This window comes from Panthera uncia, assembly GCF_023721935.1.
Source record: "Panthera uncia isolate 11264 chromosome A1 unlocalized genomic scaffold, Puncia_PCG_1.0 HiC_scaffold_17, whole genome shotgun sequence".
NCBI lineage: Eukaryota > Metazoa > Chordata > Mammalia > Carnivora > Felidae > Panthera > Panthera uncia.
Window position 1 is genome coordinate 14,444,488 of NW_026057577.1, and position 22,130 is coordinate 14,466,617.

A 22,130-nucleotide genomic window follows, 5' to 3' on the forward strand; every position below is an offset into this window, starting at 1 on the left:
TTATTTTATTTTATTTTATTTTATTTTATTTTATTTTATTTTATTTTTAAATATTTTATTTATTTTTGAGAGAGAGAGAGACCTAGCAAGAGCAGGGGAGGAGGGGCAGAGAGAGAGGGAGACACAGAATCCGAACCAGACTCCAGGCTCTGAGCTGTCGGCACAGAGCCCGACACGGGGCCTGAACCCACAAATTGTGAGATCATGACCTGAGCTGAAGTCGGAGGCTTAACCAACTGAGTCACCCACGAACCCCAACTTGTTTTTTTAATTTTAGAGAGAGAACGTGTGTGAGGGAGAGGGGTGGAGAGAGAGAGAGAGAATCTTAAATCTTAAGAAGGTTCCATGCTCAGCAAGAGCCCAATGCAGGGCTCCATCCTATGACCCTGGGATCATGATCTGAGCCAAAATCAAGAGTTGGGATGCTCAACTGACTGAGCCATGTAGGCACCCCCAATTTATCCATTTTTATTCAACAGATATATATTAATTACCCTTTATGTTCCAGGCACAGTGATAAGCCCTGGAAATATAGCCTAGTTTAGTGTTTGCATCAGTAAGTAATCCATAATTACCAGTCAGTAAGGATTTATGAATGTCAAGAAAGAACACACAGATACCTTTTCTGCTCCAACAGATCTAACAGTCTTTAGATTGGGAGGCTGATTATTTCTGAATATGATTGATTATGATTATGATTAAGAAGTAGAAGCCAAACTGAGACAGATAATTTGGGGGGAGTACTGATGTGAGCAAGCGGCCAGTGAAATATCACTTGTGATTAGCCATATTCATAGCAGAGCTTGTGGAACAGGAAAGTCGGCCAATAAAATTTTGTTTACCCTAACATAGGTTCTCCATGGGGAGCAGTACTTGGAGTTGTATAAACCACTTCCCAGATCAGGTGAGTTCCTGATACGTGGATTCCTTAATTGTACCCTGATTTTATTTCCTGACTAACCTTCCAAACTGTGTCATTGTGTTAAACTGGCACAGAGTGACTTTATTTATTTATTTTTTTTTAATTTTTTTTTTTTAACGTTTATTTATTTTTGAGACAGAGCATGAACGGGGGAGGGTAAGAGAGAGAGGGAGACACAGAATCTGAAACAGGCTCCAGGCTCTGAGCAGTCAGCACAGAGCCCGACGCGGGGCTCGAACTCACGGACTGCGAGATCGTGACCTGAGCCAAAGTCGGACGCTTAACCGACTGAGCCACCCAGGCGCCCCTAGAGTGACTTTAAATAAGTCATATCGCAAGGTGTGGATATGCATTAGAATAGATTGATGTGAAGCAGGACCTATTTTGGTGACCTTAAGCTTTGTCCTTGAATAGTCTTGTTTATTAAATTATCTCGAAATACTAACAGTGTATTTCTAATGATACAGGTGTCATTAGCAACTGAAAAAGTATCTCTGTTGTATACATGTGTTCTAAACTTAGTAATTGTATATAGGCAGCTATGATTCCTATGAATAATGGTTTTTGATTCTTTTCTCAGGTATTTATGTTGGTAGCAATTTTCATAAAGGCAAGCGCATTAAAAGATAGAGGATTTGTTGTAATTAACTATTCCTGTTTTCTTTTAGAGTAAGTAAAATCAGGTCTGCCTTAATAATGAATTTTCTTCTTCTCAGGAGTATCCTACTTGTTCAGTAAAGCTGCTTTTCTTATTCTTCGACTATAGTTTGATAGATTTGTTTCAGTGCTCTAATGTCAGCATATTGTCTAATTAAATACTGACCACATAAGGTGGTAAAATACCAAAAAAAGGGCTTATTTATCATTTCGCCTTATGTAACATGCAGGTCAGCAAGAAGCTAGAATCCTCCTTTCATGTTTTTCCAAAGCTTTTTATTTTACCAAAAAAATGTATGAGATTCTCACTGTTTCAATTTGAATAGCCTTATTTCAGTGTTATAGCAGAAGTTTTCACACAACTGTTTTTATCTGAGGTGATGTGTGGTGACTGCCTTCATCAGACATCCGCTGCTTACCTGCATGGACAAGGCAGAGTTTTCAGTTTTAGATACATTTTCTAACCTGGCTACCTACTGAAACAGCCTGTTACTACGTTAAGTTACCTGTTATTTTAAATGAAATACGGTGTCTGGATCCCCACCTTGGAGGTTTTGTGTGCACGCGTGCATCGTGTGCGGGCATGTGGCGGTGGCACTGGGGGCCAGGGCAGAGGCCAGGAGGCTCCCTCTGTCTGGCATGTGCCAGTCACTCTACTGTGGGCTCCCTTGGGAACCATTGTTATAAGGAAAGTACGAATGTGTAAGGTAGATTTTTGCCTTTAGGGATTTTAAATATCAAGAGAAGGACACAGGCATATACTCCAAAATGATTACACCTGGAAAGTGATATGAATAGGAAGGTGTGGCAAATATTTTTCTTAATTTCGTGTACCTCCTTAGCGTCAAGTTACGTTTCTCATGAATTATTTTTCTTCAGTAGCTTCTGCACATTTTCTTTAGTACTTTTAAAGCTACCTCTCTAATGCCTCTCTAATATGAATATTCAAAATTCGAGATACTTGTGGTTTGGAACCTCTTTAAACTACAGAAAGCTAAGGTACGGCTACTATTTATAATCTTCCTGTGAAACCCAGCAGGTGATGAGACTCAGGACCACAAGCATCAGGAGACTGATGTCAGCGTCTCTGTCTCTCTCACTGGATTTGTCAGCTTCATTGGTACTGTCAGAGGCCGTGTGACTCCTCCTGGGGATAAAAAAAAAAAGCATTAGATGGAGGACAAGAAACCTATCAGCAGCCCTTTGTGTCCATTGTGAGCTAGACCATGGTCTAGTTCAGGCTATGCTGGTCTCCAGATTTTCTGGGTATTAGAAGTTTGATCTTTATTGTGTTTCTACTTGATGTTTCAAATGTAGTGACTAAGGTATTCTCTTTCCTTTTAATGTTGAATGATTCAACAGTACCTTGAAAACTATATCAAAGCATAGCTTTTAGTTTTGCTGAACTTACAGTGGAGATTTTGTTAAATTCTCTCATATCTTAATATAATGATCTTATGGTCTTTTTAAAAACAGATGATTGATTGATTTGGCTGTTCATTTCAGGAAACTTAAAATGTGAAGCTGTTATTGCCGATGTCCTAGATAAAGGATCTGGTTTAGTAATTCTTATGGATGGTAAGTCACTTTTAATTCTTACAATAATATTGTTAGATTGACAGGCCTTGTGTGTGTCATGTGGTGCTTCACCATAGAAACTGATCAGTACGTTCACATTCATCTTCCAGTTTTCGAGAAACCAAGATAACGATCAGTGTTCTAAAAATTTTATAAGCTCTCAGGAAATAAGTGAGGATGAGGCAAAGGAGCAGGTTAGGGTAGCGGTGGGAAGAGTGGGGCATTTCAGGGGATTTGAGACCACATGACCAGAGCACAGAGGTGCAAACTGCGGCTGGTACAGAGAACGTAGTGGCGGACTGGAGTTTGGACTTGGCAGGAAGGAACACATCGACAACCATCACTGGATAATTAGTATTGTAGATACTCTTGTCTTTGTTCGCTCTTTGGAATTTGGAACGTATTTGGCTCTCGATCATTTTCATGAATGGTGGTTAAGTTCCTAAGGTTGTGCATTCAAGCCTCTTGAACTCAAATGTGGTTTAAACACCACAGCCATATTTTATTTGCAGTGGGAAAAAAAAGGTTATAGTAGTTTAGTAAAGGTTGACATACTAGTAATTAAACATCAGCTCAAGAGACATTGCTTAAAATTTATTTATTCTGACGTTTAAGAAGAAATAGATATTGAGGCACCTGGGTGCTCAGTTGATTAAGCATCTGTTTGACTCTTGATTTCAGCTCAGGTCATGATCTCATGGTTTGTGAGATCGAGCACCACATTAGGCTCTGTGCTGACAACAGAGTCTGCTTGGTTCTCTTTGCCTCTCCCTCTGCCCCTCCCCTGCTCATGCTTGCTCTCTCTCTCTCTCTCTCTCTCAAAATAGATAAATAAACTTAAAAAAATTAAAAAAAAAGAAGAAATAGATCTTTATTGTCAAAAATTTTGGAAATAAATTAGAGTGGGAAATTTGATATTGTCTGATAGTTGGAATATAGGCTTCATCATTTTTGTTCTAAATACACGGAAGGTCATACTATATATGCTGTGTAGGAACTTGCCTTGTTTTTACTACATAATATGTTGAGAACATTTTTGATGCTCTTAAATATTCTCCTACTACATTATTTCTGTCAGCTCATAGTATTTCATAGCATGTCTGGTTTTTTCCTCTTCCTGTCTTTCTTTTCTTCTTCTTCCTTCTCCCCTTTCTGTTTTAGATTTTTATTTTTTTATTTAAAAAAATTTTTTTTAATGTTTATTTATTTTAGAGACAGAGAGAGCACAAGTGGGGTCAGGGCAGAGAGAGAGGGAGACAGAATCTGAAACAGGCTCCAGGCTCTGAGTTGTCAGCACAGAGCCCGACACAGGGTTCAAACCCTGTGTCCATGGGGTCATGATCTCATGACCTAAGCTGAAATTGGACACTCAACTGACTGAGCCACCCAGATGCCCCATGTTTTAGATTTTTGTGTTTGTTTGTCATTCCAGAAGTTGGCCAACATTTGGCTGCAACTATCCTAGTTTTCTTTTTTCTTTTTTTTATTATTATTTTTAAAGTTTATTTTGAGAGAGAGAGAGTATCAGAGTTGGGGGAAGCGCAGAGAGAGATCGAGAGAGAGAGAGAGAGAGAGAGAGAGAGAGAGAGAGAATCCCATGCAGGATCCACGTTGTCAGTGCAGAGCCTGACATGGGGCTCAATCCCACAAACTGTGAGATCATGACCCAAGCCAAAATTTAGAGTCAGGCGCTTAACCAACTGAGCTACCCAGGCACTCCTCTCCCAGTTTTCTTTTACTCTTCTTCCTGAGCTACCAGACATGTGACATACCTCAGAACAAAGTTTCTGCAGTAACCTTAACTTTCGTTTTTACTATTTTCTCTTGACCCACTCCATTTAGTTAACTACAGCTTGATATTGGGTAATAATGTATTAGAATTTATACGCAAAGTGCGAATGAAATCAGATATCCAATTTCCTGCATAATACAGTTAAAAATCTTATTTTAATACAAATTGCCATGACCTTCCTTATTTTTTGTTATAATTAGATTTTTTTCTTTTGTGTGCAGTTCAAAGTCATATTTCTAATTTTCTAGAGCTGGAGATAGAGTTCTCACACCCTCACTAGGAAGTTAGTAGAAAGAGGGACAGCTGTCCTACATTCATTCATTATTTGCTTACTCATTCACTAACTCGTATCATTTATTCATTACTCATTAATTAAAAATTTTTTTTTTTTAATTAGTTTTCTTTATTTTTGAGAGGCAGAGAGAGACAGAGTGCGTGTGAGGGAGGGGCAGAGAGAGAGGGAGACAACAGAATCCGAAGGAGGCTCCAGGCTCCGAGCTGTCAGCACGGAGCCCGACGCGGGACCCAAACTCATGAACTGTGAGATCAAGACCTGAGCCGAAGTCAGTTGCTCAACCGACTGAGCCACCCAGGCGCCCCTCATTACTCATTAATTTAATAAATATTGGTTAGGTGCTTTTTCTGTCCCAGGTACCATTCTGATTGCTAGGAATATAATGGTGAGCAAGACCCATGATTCTGTCCTCCTGAAGCTTATACCTTGATCTTCACTTCTTCTTTTGTATTTCAGGTTCTTTTTTTTTTTTCAAGTATTTTTTTTTAAATTTTAGATTTATTTATTTATTTTGAGAGAAAGAGAGATAGAGAAAGAGAAAGAAAGTGAGAGCAGGGGAGGGGCAGAGAGAGAGGGAGAGGGCGAATTACAAGCAGGTTCCACACTGTCAGCACAGAGCCTGATTGTGGGGCTTGAACTCAGGAACTGTGAGATCGTGACCTTAGTGGAAATCAAGAGTCGGATGCTTAACCAGCTGAGCCACCCAGGCGCCCCTCTTTTTTTTTTTTTTTTTTTTTTTAGTGTGTGTGTGTTTGTTTATTTTGAGACAGAGAGTTCGAGCAGGGGAGGGGCGTCTGAGCCACCCAGGAACCCCTCCAGGCTCTTTTTGAGTCCTTTGGCAGAATGTTGGAATGTTTGAGAGTGTTGGATACCTGCACTGTGTAGTGGGATTTTGTGAAATGTTTGAGATGGAGAGAGTTAAGATAGGATAGGCAGTTGGGGAGGTTGAAGAAGAGGAGAGAGAAACTGCTGTTTCACAGTCAAGAGAGGGTATGTGAAGGTCCTCTTCACTCTGCCTTCTAGAGACCGGTAGTGAAGAAATTGAAAGATGCTTTATAAACCAAACTTGGGCATCTTTAAGTTATCAGACCTTCTAGTGACTACTTTTTGTTTTTGAAACTTTTAAAGGAATTGCTGATCATGTCGTGGTTAACTGGTTATGTCTTTCGATAATAACTTCCTTTATTTTTTCTTTCATTTGCTTTTCAGTCTATTCTTATTTTGAGAAGGAACTTATATGTTACAATCAGTTCTCTCTCTTCCTCGTTGGCTCTGGAGGCATTGGTGGAAAACAGACGTCAGACAAAGTCAAGGTAGGCTATTATAAGCTTTATAAGCAAAATATATGGGTATGTAAGTATCCATATAAGCAAAATATATGGGTATGTAAGTATCTGTATGTATATTTTGAACTTATCATATTACCATAGGTGTGATTTAACAGAGTAGATCCTCAGTAATTCACACTTCTTTGAATCAGAGTATCTTTGAATTAATTGAAAGAGCTACGTATGTTTGCATATTTTAATATATAACACGTATTTGTAGAGGAGTCTGGCTGACATAAGTGTAATGTACCTGAGATAATTATGGGAATGTTTTTACTTTCTTCTACAGACTTTGCATCACCCAGAAGTCTTTAGGAAAACCTAACACATGCGAGTGATCCCTGTGTAAAATAAAATCTTTATTCATTAAATGACTTAAGGACTTGTCTTGTGTAAGACGATTCTAGTTACTCTTTAGTTCTCAAATTCTACCTAAAAACATTTTTTTTTCTAAAAATATTTTATAACTTGGACATTCCTTTTCATTTAACCTGGCCTTTACTTCTGATTTATTTGAGGTAATGAGATTATAATGTCGTAAATATTCTGGATAAATGAAGTACGCTTAAAGCAGTATCGAGAAACTGCTTCTGGAATGATGGTGTGAGGGGTCCCCTGGACCCTCTCCCCATTGAGTCAGCCATAACATCATAATGGATGAAAGTTAAAACAAAAAGAAAACCATTTAAAGTGTCTGGAGATTGTCCTCAGGGCATATAGCAAATTAGGAAATATTTATTCAAGGAAGTCTTTATCTTGGTAAGACCATTGAGAATCTGTGGCATTTGAGCCACGGCTATTCTCCTTTTTCCCTCATCACTGGGCTCAGCATAATGGCAGTTCCACTCTAGGCATGTGTAGCCCAAGCACAGGATCCCTTGTCCCTGCTCCCAGAGCAGGCTGTCCTCCCAGCAAGAGCAGGTCACCAGATTTTCTTATGCTTCCCACAGCCCCCAGCTTGTGTTGTTGAAGCTCTGTTCCAGGTAGAAGTGGCTAAGAGTTATAGCATTCTTGTTCTCTACCCGGCCTCCACATGTAGAGTGGAAACTCTGCTCCACACATGGTAGGCTGAGAAGACTGAAGGACCCAATCCCTCTTGCCCCCACTTGCCCACAGGGTGAGGAAAGCTGAGGAGGCCAGAAGCTATTACCCCTGCCCAGCACAACTTCTTGTAGAGTGAGGATGTCACTTGGAGATGAGTGGGCCACTATCCTTGCCCCTACTTCTACTGAAGTGGAGGAGAGGTTTCACCCAGGCACTGAGGCAGCCTGTAATAATAGAGATCTCTGAAGCTCATCCCAAGGAATAGAGTAGTTGAAAGTTCAAAGGTAAGGGTGCCCACAGATATTAAGTTACTTTAGATTAACAACCAAGAGGAACCTTGTAGCTCCATGAGAACAATAAGCTAACAACCAGCCCAGCTAGAAGTTTTCTAGAGAGAACCGTGGAAAGAGAGAGCTAAGAAGAGCCCTCATGGGATCATGACAAAAACTGGCCTGACTTTAATTGGATCAGACTGTAGAGTGATTTATGCCCCAGGGCATTATTGAAAGTAATAGAGCAATCATCTGGCGATTAGTGGAGCCTAACGGTTGGGTATGATACCAAATGAGGCAGACACTTGAGCAGAGAGATCAGGGAGAGAGAGTCACAGAGAACCCTGGGAAACCCACTGTTATCCCTGGGTAACTGACTGTGTTCTTGCCCAAGGCTATACCTCTGAGGAGCCACACCAGAAGTTGCTCACTATTGGGGAAATAGACTTAGCTGAAATAATCTAGCCAAGGCACCACACAAATAAACAAATTAACAATAACCACAAGCCTGTCACAGGGAAAGGAGGTCAATATCCTGAGTTGTGTAATAGGTTATCTAAAATGTCTAGTCATCAACAAAAAATTACAAGACATGCAAGAAACAGGAGCACATGACCTAGAAATAAATGACAGGAAAATAAAACCAGAACAAAACAGGCAATAGAAACTGCCTTTGAGAGGACTTGGTAGACAAAGACTTCAAAGCAGCTCTTCTAAATGTGTTCACAGAACCAAAGGAAAGCACGCTTAAAGAAGTAAAGTACGATGACAGTGACTCATCAAGTAGAGAAAATCAACAAATAGAAATTATGTTGAAGAACCAAATAGAAGTTTTGGAGCTGAGATTACAATAAGGGAAATGAAGAATTTTGTAGAGCACTCAATAGTAGATTTTAACTGGCAGAAAAAAGAATCAAAAAGCCTGAAGATCTTTCTCTCTGTCTCTCTGTCTGTCTGTCTGTCTATCTATCTATCTATCTATCTCCAGAGACAAAAAAAGATGAAAAGAAAAAGAAGTCTTAGTGAAATGTGGGGTACCTTAAGTATAGCGAGATGCATGTAATGGAAAGACCAGAAGGAGAGGAGAGAGAGAGAGAAATAGAAAAAATAATTGAAGGAATGATGGTTTTGATGAAGAACATTAATCTACACATGCAAGAATCTGAACCAACTCCAAATAGGATATAGATGCAAAGAGACCCGCACTGTTAGTAAAAAGTACATTTAAAGATTAAATCAATGTAGGTGTGAATTGTTTGTTTAGTTCTTATAGTTATTATCACCTTTTGCACTGGGAAAAGGGTCTTTACCTCTTTCTCCTTGGTGGCCCAGGGAATGGATCTGGTTGTATAATTCCTTTCGTTAAACAGGGTCATTTCAGGGAAATCACAGCATAGATGAGGCTAACAGTTATGAGATTTTAAATGTTATCTCCTGAACAGAAATTATTTTTAAAAACATTTTCTTTAACTTGCAGATTTTGTTATACTGAAACATGGTTGTTCATCAAATACTAATCTGAGTAAAGAGAGTACCAATTACTTTGTTAGTATTTAACCTGTGATGTTTTTTGGTTTCAGGAAGCTGTAGCCGTGCCTAATAGACCTCCTGATGCTGTACTTACAGATGTCACCTCACTTAATCAGGTGAGATTGTGTTTTTTGAAAAGCGATAAAGCCACCTGACTGCTGGCTCTTGAATATATAACTCTGATATCCTATAGTTTTGTGAGTCCAAATGTAGGGCTTTGTCCTTGAACGTGATAAAGATTAAGGGTATATTTCCATAGTTGTAATCTGGTCTTTCTACATTTTTGCTCATCAGATTTTTTTCTCCACCATAAATCAAAAGAAAATATAGAAAGACTTTTCACATGTCACCTCAGGAAGCATCCTGCTTTGCTGGGCAGTGCTTAAAGACACTGCCTAACTTAGTAGTGAAGAATTTCATTCAACCCCTAGTGAGCAGGAGGAGAAGAATTAAAAGGCAAATTTTGGTCACCCTTTCCTCTTTCAGGAAAGAAAGTTGAGCTACATTGCTTGGAAACAGATTATTATTATTATTTTTTTAATTCTTTTTTAATGTTTATTTTTGAGAGAGAGAGAGAGAGAGAGAGAATGAGAGAATGAGAGAATGAGTAGGGGAGGGGCACAGAGAAAGGGAGACCGAGAATCTGAAGCAGGCTCCAGGTTCTGAGCTGTCAGCACAGAGCCTGATGTGGGGCTCAAACTCACAGACTGTGGGATTGAGACCTGAGTCAAAGTCAGACGCTTAACCGACTGAGCCACCCAGGCACCCCAGAAACAGATTATTTTATGCCAGCTTTAGTGGATAGGCAAAATAAAGCATCTTAGGAGGGGTAGGTGATTTAATGTCTTTTTTTGGGCATAAATAATTTGTTTTCTGATGGAGGAGATAAAATGCCCTATCAGTTGACAAATTTTTTGAGCATGCAGACATTTATTTAAGAAACAGAAGGTAACCATAAAGATGAGAAAAGCCACTTTGTGTTTGAGAGTCCCCAAAGATTCTTCCCCACAGTGGCCAGAGGAGTAACCATGCAGATACAGAACGAAAACATAAAGCTCTGAAGATACACTGTGAGGGAGCTACTGTAATGACAGCAAATTATTTATAAAGTATATGTGGTTTTTGATACTAACTTTGATATGCTTGATATGAGAACTTATGCAGGATTTCTGTTTGCTGGCAAATAGAAATATAATTTCACGAGCCAGAAAGAATTAAGATTGGTACATATTTAATTATATTTTTCTCCTGTGCTTGTATAACCAGGTGACGGAAAGAAGAACACTTTTTTCCAGAGATTAGTTTTTGCCTCTAAATGTTTTTCCCATCCCTGTTTCTTATCAGTTTCTTATGCGTGCACTCATATTTGTGTTTAATTAAAGTTTCATAGTGAAATTAATTTTATTAAGGCACTAGAAAGAACAGAAAAGGACTTCGTGGTTTCATGGTTCACGAAACCCCACAGTGCTCCCTTATTATTCTGGAGTTACTGAAATGATGAAAGGTATCTGCTGTAGATAAGAAAAGCTGAATAGTTTGCAAGGCTTGAATTTCTACACACAGTAAGTAGAGAGACTTTTTTTTCTTTTCCTCTTTTTCAGAGTAGAACTTTACGTTTATTTTCAGCAGAGTTCTCTTTTGCTGTGTGACAAAGGGAAGTTTTTAAGTTAGCAAATTTTTTTTTATTAAAAAAATTTTTTTTAACATTTATTTATTATAGAGAGACAGAGAGCATGAACATGGAGGAGCAGAGAGAGGAGGAGACACAGAATCTGAAGGAGGCTCCAGGCTCTGAGCTGTTGGCGCAGAGCCTGACGCAAGGCTAGAACTCATGAACTGCAAGATCATGACCTGAGCCAAAGTTGGACTCCTAACCGACTGAGCCACCCGGGTGACCCTAGTTAACAAATATTTTTTGTATAAATAACGGGCACCTGTCATTTGACAGAGCATTTTAGTCTCATGTGGTCATTTGAAAATCTCACGAGGGGCGCCTGGGTGGCTCAGTCAGTTGAGTGTCTGACTTTGGCTCAGGTCATGATCTCACGGTTCATGAGTTCGAGCCCCACATCAGGCTCTGTGTTGACAGCTTGGAGCCTGGAGCCTGCTTTGGATTCTGTGTCTCGCTCTCTCTCTGCCCCTCCCCTGCTCATGCTCTGTCTCTCTCTGTCTCAAAAATAAATAAAACATTAAGAAAAATTAAAAAAAAAAAAAACAAAAAGAAAATCTCACAAAAGCCACCGTTTGTTCAAAAACCATTTTTCATTAAACTTTGCATAAATTTCAGGGCGTTATGGGCTGTTTTAAACTGAATCTGAGCTATATAGGAGACATAGGTCAAGTGGAAAAACTGATGTATCATCAAGGAGCTGAAAGACACTCAAATACTCAAGATGTAAATGTCAAAATAACTAGGGCACCTCTTCCAAACTGTGAGTGATTAAACACGGGCTTTGAATTGCTGAGCAAGTGCTGTGGACATTCACAGTGGGGATACTCACAGGGAATGATGTTCAGCAGGCTTTGGTAGGAAAGATGGAACTTAGCTGAACCAAAATGGCGTGTAGATACTCTCTGTTTACCAGAGACGTAGGGCTTGCAGTTTGGCCGGAAAGAGGATAAGACGTCATGATAGCTGACTGTAAGAGAAGAGAAGAGCATGATGGCGTAGAAAGAGTAAAAACTGGAGCAGCCACATGACAGAGAAGTGGGAGATGGTCATGGATGGGCAGATCTTGAAGGAGTGGAAATAAGGAAAAAATTACGCTGTTACAGTGTCAACTGTACGATAGGTTTTAAATTAAGTCAGTAACTTTTCAATCACTGAGGAAGCAGGCAACCGTAGTTTTAGTTGTACTGAGATCACTTCTGGGGTGGTCTGTTTATCATGTCCTTAGGGGAATTTCTTCATCTTCAAACTTAGGAAGTTGTAAGTGTCCTTTGAGTGTTTTACAATTAATAAATAAAAAATTCATCCTTAGTAATCTAGAAAGGCCAAAGAATAAATAGATATTAGATGTCAGGCTTTACAGTTGGGGGAAGAATGAAAACAAGTATCTCTAGTTTCCCAGATAGTTATTTTATACCACTTATTCCAACAGGATTTTAGCTACTCTCATTTTTTTTAATTAATTAATTCATTTTGAGAGAGAGAGAGAGCAAGCGGGGAAGAGGCAGCGAGAGGGAGAGACAGAATCCTGGAGTGGGGCTCGAACTCACAAACAGTGAGATCATTCGCTGAGCCAAGATCGATAGTTGGGTGCTCAACCAGTTGAGCCACTCAGGTGCCCCACTACTGTCATTATTAAATAAAGTTAGTCTTTGACATATTAGTTATATCATCCATTAAAATATTTTTTATTACATTACAAGGTGTATTATAAGTACTACTTTTTTTTTTTTAATGACTGTGGATTGACTGGGTGTTCCTTCTGCCTTAGTTTGTGTAGCTATTCTCAGATGGTGGCTGGGTAGGGCTGGGAGGCCAAAGATACCATCTTTGCTAAGTTTAGGGGCTTCTTGCTGACTTTTGGCTGTAGTGCCTCTAAACTTCTCCACAAGGCCTCTTTCTTCATGTGATGTCTCCTCTTCCAGGGCCTTTCTGTATGGTCCTCAAGGGGACTGACCTGTGTTTAGATTTCTGGAGCTCTTTTCTGTGTAGCTTCTTCTTCTTCAGTACGTACAGATTCTAGCTGCATAGACTCCTGGAACTCTGATCTCTATCTCTTTAACTCACTGAGACTGTTTTGCTGTGTTTGGATTTCCTTTCTTGCCCCACAGTCTGAAAAGTGCTGTCAGAGAGCTGTGGCTCTTGTTTGTGTCTCTTCTATCAAGTCTTAATCCCAAACTGCTTACTGTGTAACATCTAAGAGCAGTGCCTCCCTCTCTGCCTTAAAATTTTTTTGCTAGTTGTTGGCAGTAGAAGAGTACTCATGGCCAGAAGTAGAAATCATAAACCTTTTCCTATGCCCTTGGTACAAACCTTTTATGGTTTTTACCATAAAATAGTAGTTTCTCATTTTCTCACTTGTTACCATACGGTTTTTCAGTATTTATTGTTGTCTCTGTTTTTTACTTGTTTCCTGTATTACAGTTAAAGAGCCTATTTTATTTTCTTGTTTCTCTCTTCTTTATTCTCATCTTTTGATATGCATTAATTTTACTTTTTCGGAGCATTTAACATTTGTATATTCTTTGTGTATTCTCTTCCCCATCTTCATTTTAGTGTTAGATTTGCGACTGATTGTATCAGTCCTTTTGCCAAACCTTCCCCCAACACCTCCTGGTTGGATAAAGCCCCTCCTGTGGTGGGTGCCCCAAGAAGCGCTCATGTATATAGTGTCTCTTTGGTTCCTGTGTATTTAAAACTATTTTTCTATACCCTGCATACTTGAAGAACAACTTGGCTGGATATGAAATCTTGAACTTCTTAAAAATGGTGCTCCATGGACCTTGCTTTGAATGTGGCTTTTGAACACTCTGATGACAGTCTTTTTATCTTTCACCAGGTTTCTTAGTCTTTATTCTTTAGGCCCTTAGAGTTGTTCTTTATCTTTTTTCTTTACCTTTAAAGTCAAGCAGTTTTACTAGGCTGGGTCTCAGTGTTGCCCATTCCTGGCCATTGACCCTATGTCACTAGTGGGCCTTTTTAATAGGTATATTTAGATAGTAAAATTTTTTTAATGTTTATTTTATTTTATTTTATTTTTTATTTTTGAGAGAGAGAGAGACAGAGACAGAGTTCAAGCAGGGGAATGGCAGAGAAAGAGGGAGACACAGAATCTGAAGCAGGCTCCAGGCTCTGAGCTGTCAGCACAGCTGACAGTCTCGTGAATCACGAGATCACAACCTGAGCCGAAGTCAGATGCTTAACAGACTGAGCCACCCAGGTGCCCCTAGGATTATAATTTTAAATAGTAGTTCTCATTCATTTTTCTGTTTTTCTTCTTCAAATACTTAAGTTATATATGCATTGGATCTTTTTTCTGTCTTATTTTAGCCACTTTGTGGCTTTTTTTTTTTTTTTTTTACTTCTTTCTTGGTTTTGTTTCATTGTTTTTTTTTTCTCTCTTTCTTTTCTTTCTTTTTTTTTTAAGTTTATTTATTTGTTTTGAGAGAGAGAGAGCACAAGGAGCAGGGGAGAGGCAGAGAGAGAGGAAGAGAGAAAATCCCAAGCAGGCTTCATGTTGTCAGTGCAGAACCTGATGTGGGGCTCAATCTCGTGAACCGTGAGATCATGATCTGAGCTGAGATAAAGAGTTGGACACTTAACCAGCTGAGCCCCTCAGGTGCCCCTCTTGGTCTCATTTCTGTTCTCTTGTTTTTTTTTCCCTCCCTTTCTTGTGTGCCCCTTATTAAATTTTTATTTGAGTATGTTTTCCTCGGGGCGCCTGGGTGGCTCAGTCGGTTAAGCGGCCAACTTTGGCTCAGGTCATGATCTCACGGTCCGTGAGTTCGAGCCCCGCATCGGGCTCTGTGCTGACAGCTCAGAGCCTGGAGCCTGTTTCAGATTCTGTGTCTCCCTCTCTCTGACCTTCCCCCGTTCATGATCTGTCTCTCCCTGTCTCAAAAATAAATAAATGTTAAAAAAAAAAAATTAAAAAAAAGAAAAAAAAATGAATATGTTTTCCTCTAGGCATCTTATAATTTAGTCTTCATTTCTGATAGGATTTCTCCCCCTTCCTTTTCTTTCTAGAGTTTAATTATATCTTATTTCATTCCTTCATGTTTGTTGTCTGTTGATGTTGTTCTTAGTTTTTGAATTTTAAATTCATGGTGTTTCTTTCTTATCCCCAAATGCTTGAATGTTGTGTTACAGTTTTGTTCTGTTTGGTAGTTGGTTGTTTGGGGAGATTTCATTTATGGTAATGTTTTGGTTCTTGTTTCCTCTTTTAGTCTTAGAGTAGCTTCATATAGATGGAGATTACTTAAATGTATGCAGTTTGAGAGGAAGATTGGTAGTTTGTGATGGTTTACATGATTCTCTCATTATGAAATTCAAGATTGCCCTCTTCTGTCAGTGTGGCAAAGTGCATTTTTTTTTAGAGATGGCTTTTTTGGAGTGGGACATTGTCGGGAGCTGTTTTATTCAAAACATTTTTTTAGTTCTCTTTATCTTAAGTTTCCTCTCTTCTTTTTTCCTACATTATCCAGTCTTCAAAAGGGACATTGTTTTTTTTTAACCCTCTTCTCCCTTAGAAATGTGGCCAGTCTGGAGTGCGACCTGGAGGCTGATACATTCTTAATTCTTCTCTTTGTAGTCAGTGCTCTTATCTTCGAGGATTCTTCTCAGTACTTTTTCCTCTTAAGGTGGTCTTTCTAGAAGTGACTTTTCTTTTCTTCCTCTCTCTTCCATGCACTGTTTCCGCGCTCCCCTCTCTACCCGCACCACTCTACAGTAGCTTGGAGAGGGTGCGGGAGATTGGTGTTCATTTTTGTGTTTATAGCAATTTGAAGTGGGCAGTATTCTCCGTCTTTTGGTTACACTGTAGGCTTGGGATCTGTGTCATTTTATTCCTTTTGTTGATTGTAACCTTTTTTTGGAGCATGTGAGGATTTGGGAAGCACAAGTTCCTGATTTCTTTTATTTAGCATTTAGTTTAACTTAAAGATACAACTTTCAAAAATAAAATTAAGGACTACTATACTCATATGTAGAAGATACTCCCACTGACATGTAATACACGGGCAAGGTAATTTATAGCTGATTTTCTAAGTTCTGTGTATATGTGTTTGCAAGTTTTAATGACTTTTCTATCGAGGCAGAGATGTAACAAAAGAAGCTTTTAACTCTCCTTCTGAAACTTAAAATATGAATGTCCCTCAAGATATTCAGAAAGTAAGCCTTGAACACAGTGTTCCTTATTATTTGGAGAATGGTTATTTTGCTTTATGATTGAATTTCGTCAAACCTCCAATTACTTGACTTTAGTCATGTCTCATGATGGCTCTTTTTTTGTCTTTGCTTTCTCTGCCATCTGTAGGAAGCAATGCTATCATTGAAAGAATATGAAAATTCTCAGGGCGCCTGGATGGCTCAGTCAGTTAAGTGTCTCACTTCAACTCAGGTCATGATCTCGTGGTTCATGAGTTAAAGCCCCGCATCAGGCTCTGTGCTGACAGCTTGGAGCCTGGAGCCTGCTTCAAATTCTGTGTCTTCCCCTCTCTCTGCCCCTACCCCACTCACGCTCTCTCTCTCTCTTTCTCAAAAATAAATAAACATTAAAGAAAAAAAGAAAGAATATGAAAATTCTCATATTCCTTTAAGATTTCTTTAGGAGAATTGGTTTTTGTTTTTGTTTTTGTTTTTTTTCCATTTATAGGAATGATCTCTGTGGGATAAGAATACTGGTACTAATCTTAAAACTTGGCTGTTCTACTTTTGTGCACTACAACTGCAGTAGGTGACTGACATTAGCCTCCTGGAACTGTCTCAAGTGACCTCAAGGAGAAATCAAAACCAGCAAGAACTGGGGAACCGGTTAAACAGAGACATGGAAGCAATATTTTTAAACAATCAGATATATAGAAACCTAATATATTTTTTTTAAGTTTATTTAGTTATTTTGAGAGAGGGACAGAGCGAGCAGGGGAGGGCCAGAGAGAGAGGGAGACAAAGCGGGCTCCACACCCAGCAGGGCTCGAACTCAAAAACTGCAAGATCATGACCTGAGCCAAAATTAGGAGTCGGTCACTTAATTGATTGAGCCACCCAGGCGCCCTGAAACCTAATGTATTAAGATGACCTAAGGGTCTTTCTTGTGTCTCCGTGGAAATCAGAAAACCTTAGTTTTGACATTCATAACACATATACCTTGTGACGCGCAAGTATTTGGAGAACTGCTTGCAAGCACACCTTCCCCCTTCCTCTGTAGCTGATGCGCTGCAGAGCAGAGCAGTTCTTCTGGGCAAATGGAAAGACTTTCCCAGGCTGGCATCCTCAGTAAGGCAACGAATAAAGCGTTTATTTACCTACCTACTTTGAGGTCGGCTTTCTTTCCGTTGACATACTGTTGCTAATATCTTTTAAAATAATAACAATAGCTCACATTTATTGAGGTATTAATATTTATCATGGGTAATGCTTTCTGAAAGGTTTATCAGGTGAGCAAATTGAAGCTTGGGGTGATAAGGAAACTCGGCCATTAAAGGCAGAGCTGGTATCAAAGCCCATGGTCTATCATGTGTTGAACAGTTTTCCTTTCAGACTCTGAAATGTATTTTTGCTTTCATTTGTATGCAACATAGTGATGTATATTTGCCTAGTATTTTCATTGTTTGTAAAGAGCTTTTCAAATATTGTCATTTAATCCTCCAACATATTATGTGGAATCTTGTAAGTCACTGCTGTAAGATAATTGTTGATCTGATTTAGTTATTCTTAGAAGGTAGTAGAAAGGGAATAATATTCGGCAATTGAGAAAATGAATAATTGATACAACTATTATATGGGGTGATGGAGAAGAGAAGGAGCTTATTAAAATTGTACAAAGCATATTAAAAAAGAAATGACATTTTCCTATGCATTATAGAAAATGTTGTTTTCTATTAATAAAATCTATTTAAAAAGAATAATCAATAATTAAAAAACCCAGTAATTAAGAAAGTCAGATATGCTGAAATGATTAGTCTTTTTTTTTAATTTTTAAAAAAATTTTATTTATTTTTGAGAGAGAGAGACACAGAGTGTGAGCAGGGGAGGGGCAGAGAGAGAGGGAGACACAGAATCTGAAGCAGGCTCCAGGCTCTGAGCTGTCAGCACAGAGTCTGACTTGGGGCTCAAACTCCCAAGCCGTGAGATCATGACCTGAGCTGAAGTCAGCCGCCCAACCCACTGAGCCACCCAGGTGCCCCTGACATGATTAGTCTTTATGCAACATTTAGGTAGTCTTGGAAAGTCTAACATTACAATCTATGAGAACAGGGAGAAGTATTGAGGCAGCACAAGAGGATCAAAATTAAATACAGATATATTAAATGCCTACTGTCTGCTATTTTGTGAATCTCTCCCCTTCTGAAAAGTACTTTCTAGTTTGAACAGTAAACAAGTTAAATGCTGGGAGCTCTGGTAACTTTTTTTCTATTGTTATCTGTATCTTTCTGTTCATCCTGCCTCATCTAAGTGAAGAAGTGATATGAAGGTCTGGGCCAAGCAGAAATTTAATCTTCATGGCAACCTGTCAGTCTGTTTTGTTGCAGGAGAGCTAGTGCTCAGGACTTAGGGTACCAGGAGGATGGAAGTTTGTGGTAGTCTACAGGCTTCAACTGAAAGCACCCCTAAATTATGTGCCTAAATTATGCTTGGTTAGCAGAGGCTGTAAACATCTACCTTATCTTCACTGTGTGTATGTGTGTGTTTTTTTTAAATGTTTATTTATATTTGAGACAGAGTGCGAGCAGGGGAGAGGCAGAGAGAGGGAGACACAATCTGAAATAGGCTCCAGGCTCCAAGCTGTCAGCACAGAGCCTGATGCGGGGTGTGAACTTGTGAACCATCAGATCATGACCTGAGCCAAAGTCAGACACTTAACTGACTGAGCCACCCAGCCGCCCACCCTTTCATTGTGTTGTAATGAGAGTAGATTGATGGATTCCTTTCTGTGACTTGCTCCTCAGGCAGAGTTAACCATGGTTTTACCCAGGTGTAGTTCTTGGCCCCTTCCCATTACCCGACAGGTCCCCTCCTCCCCAGCTGATTCCAGTGGCAGGTGTTATAAAAAGCACTTGGTTTACAGTTCATCTGTGTTAGAGATGGTTATTTTCTAAGTAGAGCTTCAATTTGGTATATTATATATTTCTTATATAAAAATTGAACATATTTCCTGTTTTTCTTTTAATGTATTTTCAGAAAGCACTGAGTGCTAGTTATTTTTATAATTCTTTCTCTGCAGGCTGCTTTGTACCGCCTCAGTGGCGACTGGAATCCCTTACACATTGATCCTAACTTCTCTAGTTTCGCTGGTGAGTTGCTCATAATGTGTACCAATGAAAACTAGTAGTTCCGTTATGTAAATACCACTCAGGGACATTGCTACTTAAGACAGGTAGTTTGAGTAGTATTTAAAAAATTTTTTTTAATGTTTATTTTTTAGGGAGGTGGGGGTGGGGCAAAGAGAGAGGGAGACACAGAATCTGAAGCAGGCTCAAGACTCCGATCAATCTGTTAGCACAGAGCCTGACGCAGAGCTCGAACTCACGAACCACGCCATCGTGACCTGAGCCGAAGTTGGACCCTTAACCAACTGAGCCACCCAGGCATCCCAGTTGTATTTAAAAAATAGCCTTCTCCTAATACATTTATGCTAAGGGTAGAGAAAGTAGGAAGTAGTGTTCAGGAGGTGTTGTGCTTGGAATTCATAATTCAGATTGTGGAGGAAGGCAGCTCCTAGTGCAGGGTTAGGATTTTATCATGTAGGTGGGTGTCGGAGTTATCCTGCTGGGCAAGGACATTGGAGGAGAGAGGAAGGAACTGAAAGGCTAGGAAAGGATCATCTGCATACCTGGATATTGAAATCAGCAGGGGTGATTTCATCATCAGGACCACAGCCAAACAAAACAATTCTTTGTGTTCCCACATCTCTCACATTCCTTTCTTGATTCTTCTCTGTTTGTTTCATAGTTTTCTCCCTGGAAGTATTATTTATAAAATATTTTCCATGTTTCTTAAAATAGATGGTATTAATTCATCCCAGTGCTGTTTTTTTTTTTTTTGTTTTTTGTTTTTTAAATTTTTAATATTTATTTATTTTTGAGAGAGAAAGCGACAGAGCACAAGCAGGGGAGGGACAGAGAGAGAGGGACACACAGAACCTGAAGCAGGCTCCAGGCTCCAATCTGTCAACACAGAGCCTGCCGCAGGGCTGGAACTCATGAACCATCAGATCATGACCTGAGCTCAAGTCGGAGGCTTAACCAACTGACCCATGCAGATGCCCCATCATAGTGCCATTTGAAGATGTGTTTTTGAAATCCTGAATTAATTATCCTTGGTGCGTGTGTGTGTATGTATGTATATATATATATATATATATATATATATATATATATATATATATATACACATATATATATATATACAAATACATTTTTTTTTAAGTTTTTATTATTTTGAGAGAGACAGTGTGAGTGGGGAAGGAGCAGAGAGAGAGGGAGAGAGAGAATCCCAAGCCAGCTGCTAGTGCAGTGTCTGATGTGGGGCTTGAACCCACGAAATTGTGAGATCATCATGTGAGCTAAAACAAAGAGTCGGTTGCTTAACTGACTGAACCACTCAGGGGCCCTTGGTTTTAAGTAGGAAATATACCTATATCTAACTAACTAAAGTCTCTCTCTCTTCTCTCTCTCTTTTTTTTTTTTTTTTTTTTTTAGGTTTTGACAAGCCCATATTACATGGATTATGTACATTTGGATTTTCTGCCAGGCATGTATTACAGAAGTTTGCAGATAATGATGCGTCAAGATTCAAGGCAATTAAGGTATATGTGTATTATTGCATAATTTGAACATTAGTTCCCTTTTTTATTTTTAGAAAAGGAGTTTTAGTGACTTCATTTGAAATAGGTACCGTACTGAAGCAATACACATTTTTATTATTTCATTGACTTGGCAATCAGCCCGTGTTCTTATTGTAGCTATAAATACCTCTTACGCATGAACCATGAAAGATATCATATACAATTATAATTTCCACAGATTACTTTGATTGTTTCATTAATTAGGAGCATACATGCATATGTCAGTATATCCGCATTAATAAAAACTTGAGGTTTACCTTAAACATTTTTTTTCTTGACTATTTTGTAATTTGTCTTAATTTAATTAAAAAATGTTAAGTGGCTGCATTTGAACTCATTAACGTATACCTATGTCAACATGACGGCTGCATATTGATTTTAGTTTTTGTACTTTTAAGTTGGTTTCACGTTTTCATCTATTATAAATTACAAAAAAAAACCTGTCTCTACACAGCATCTTTGCAGAAGTTAAGTCTAAAGACAGACATTAACAAATGGTTTAAGACAGTGTCAAATGGCTCCAAAAGCTTTTATCAGTTGTGTTCTGTGCAGCAGTGAAATTACATTTTCTGATGTGTTGCCTTTAATAACACAGATTATTTTCATGCTTTTCATTTTATTGTAGCTACTCTTAATAGCTAAACATACACAGAGCAAATAATATGGCATAGAAAATTATGAAATAAGAAGTGGGATTATTTTGTTCTAGATGCCACCCCAAATCTTAGTCCCTGGATATACTTAGTACTGCTTTCATCTGCATTGATGAAGCTGTTCTGGGACTACCTGTATAACTGTCCTTAATACAATGATGTTTCTGTTTCTCAAGATTAAACACTATTCATGGATTCTGTGCTTTGAAAGATAAAGAATGAGCTTATAAGAACTATATCGTTGCTGTAATTTTTTCTTACTACTGTTTTTGTCCTTTTAAGAATTTAAATATATTTAAACCTGTTTTCTTCCTTTTTTGTTCTCCAACCTTCCTTGGAATTTCTTTCCCCACGAGTAGAAAGGTTTCATTTTAAAACATTGTTAACCCCCAAACTCCTTTCTTTTAAAGGTTCGTTTTTCAAAACCAGTATATCCAGGACAGACTATAAAAACTGAGATGTGGAAAGAAGGAAATAGAATTCATTTCCAAACCAAGGTATGAGTAATGCAGTCAGAGGGGCTTTGTTACCTGGTTCACCACACCC

The 22,130-nt window shown here is 38.8% G+C and overlaps 1 protein-coding gene across 1 annotated transcript in view; it reads left to right on the forward strand.

Annotated features, from left to right (window-relative positions):
* HSD17B4 (hydroxysteroid 17-beta dehydrogenase 4) overlaps positions 1-22,130 on the forward strand; it is an 84,820-nt gene that overhangs the window by 41,308 nt on the left and 21,382 nt on the right. Inside the window, exons 14-20 of the mRNA XM_049648431.1 lie at positions 853-904; positions 3,086-3,157; positions 6,454-6,557; positions 9,469-9,534; positions 19,309-19,378; positions 20,786-20,892; positions 21,995-22,081. Of these exons, the coding sequence (XP_049504388.1) occupies positions 853-904; positions 3,086-3,157; positions 6,454-6,557; positions 9,469-9,534; positions 19,309-19,378; positions 20,786-20,892; positions 21,995-22,081 (558 nt within the window). The remainder of the gene's footprint in view (positions 1-852; positions 905-3,085; positions 3,158-6,453; positions 6,558-9,468; positions 9,535-19,308; positions 19,379-20,785; positions 20,893-21,994; positions 22,082-22,130) is intronic.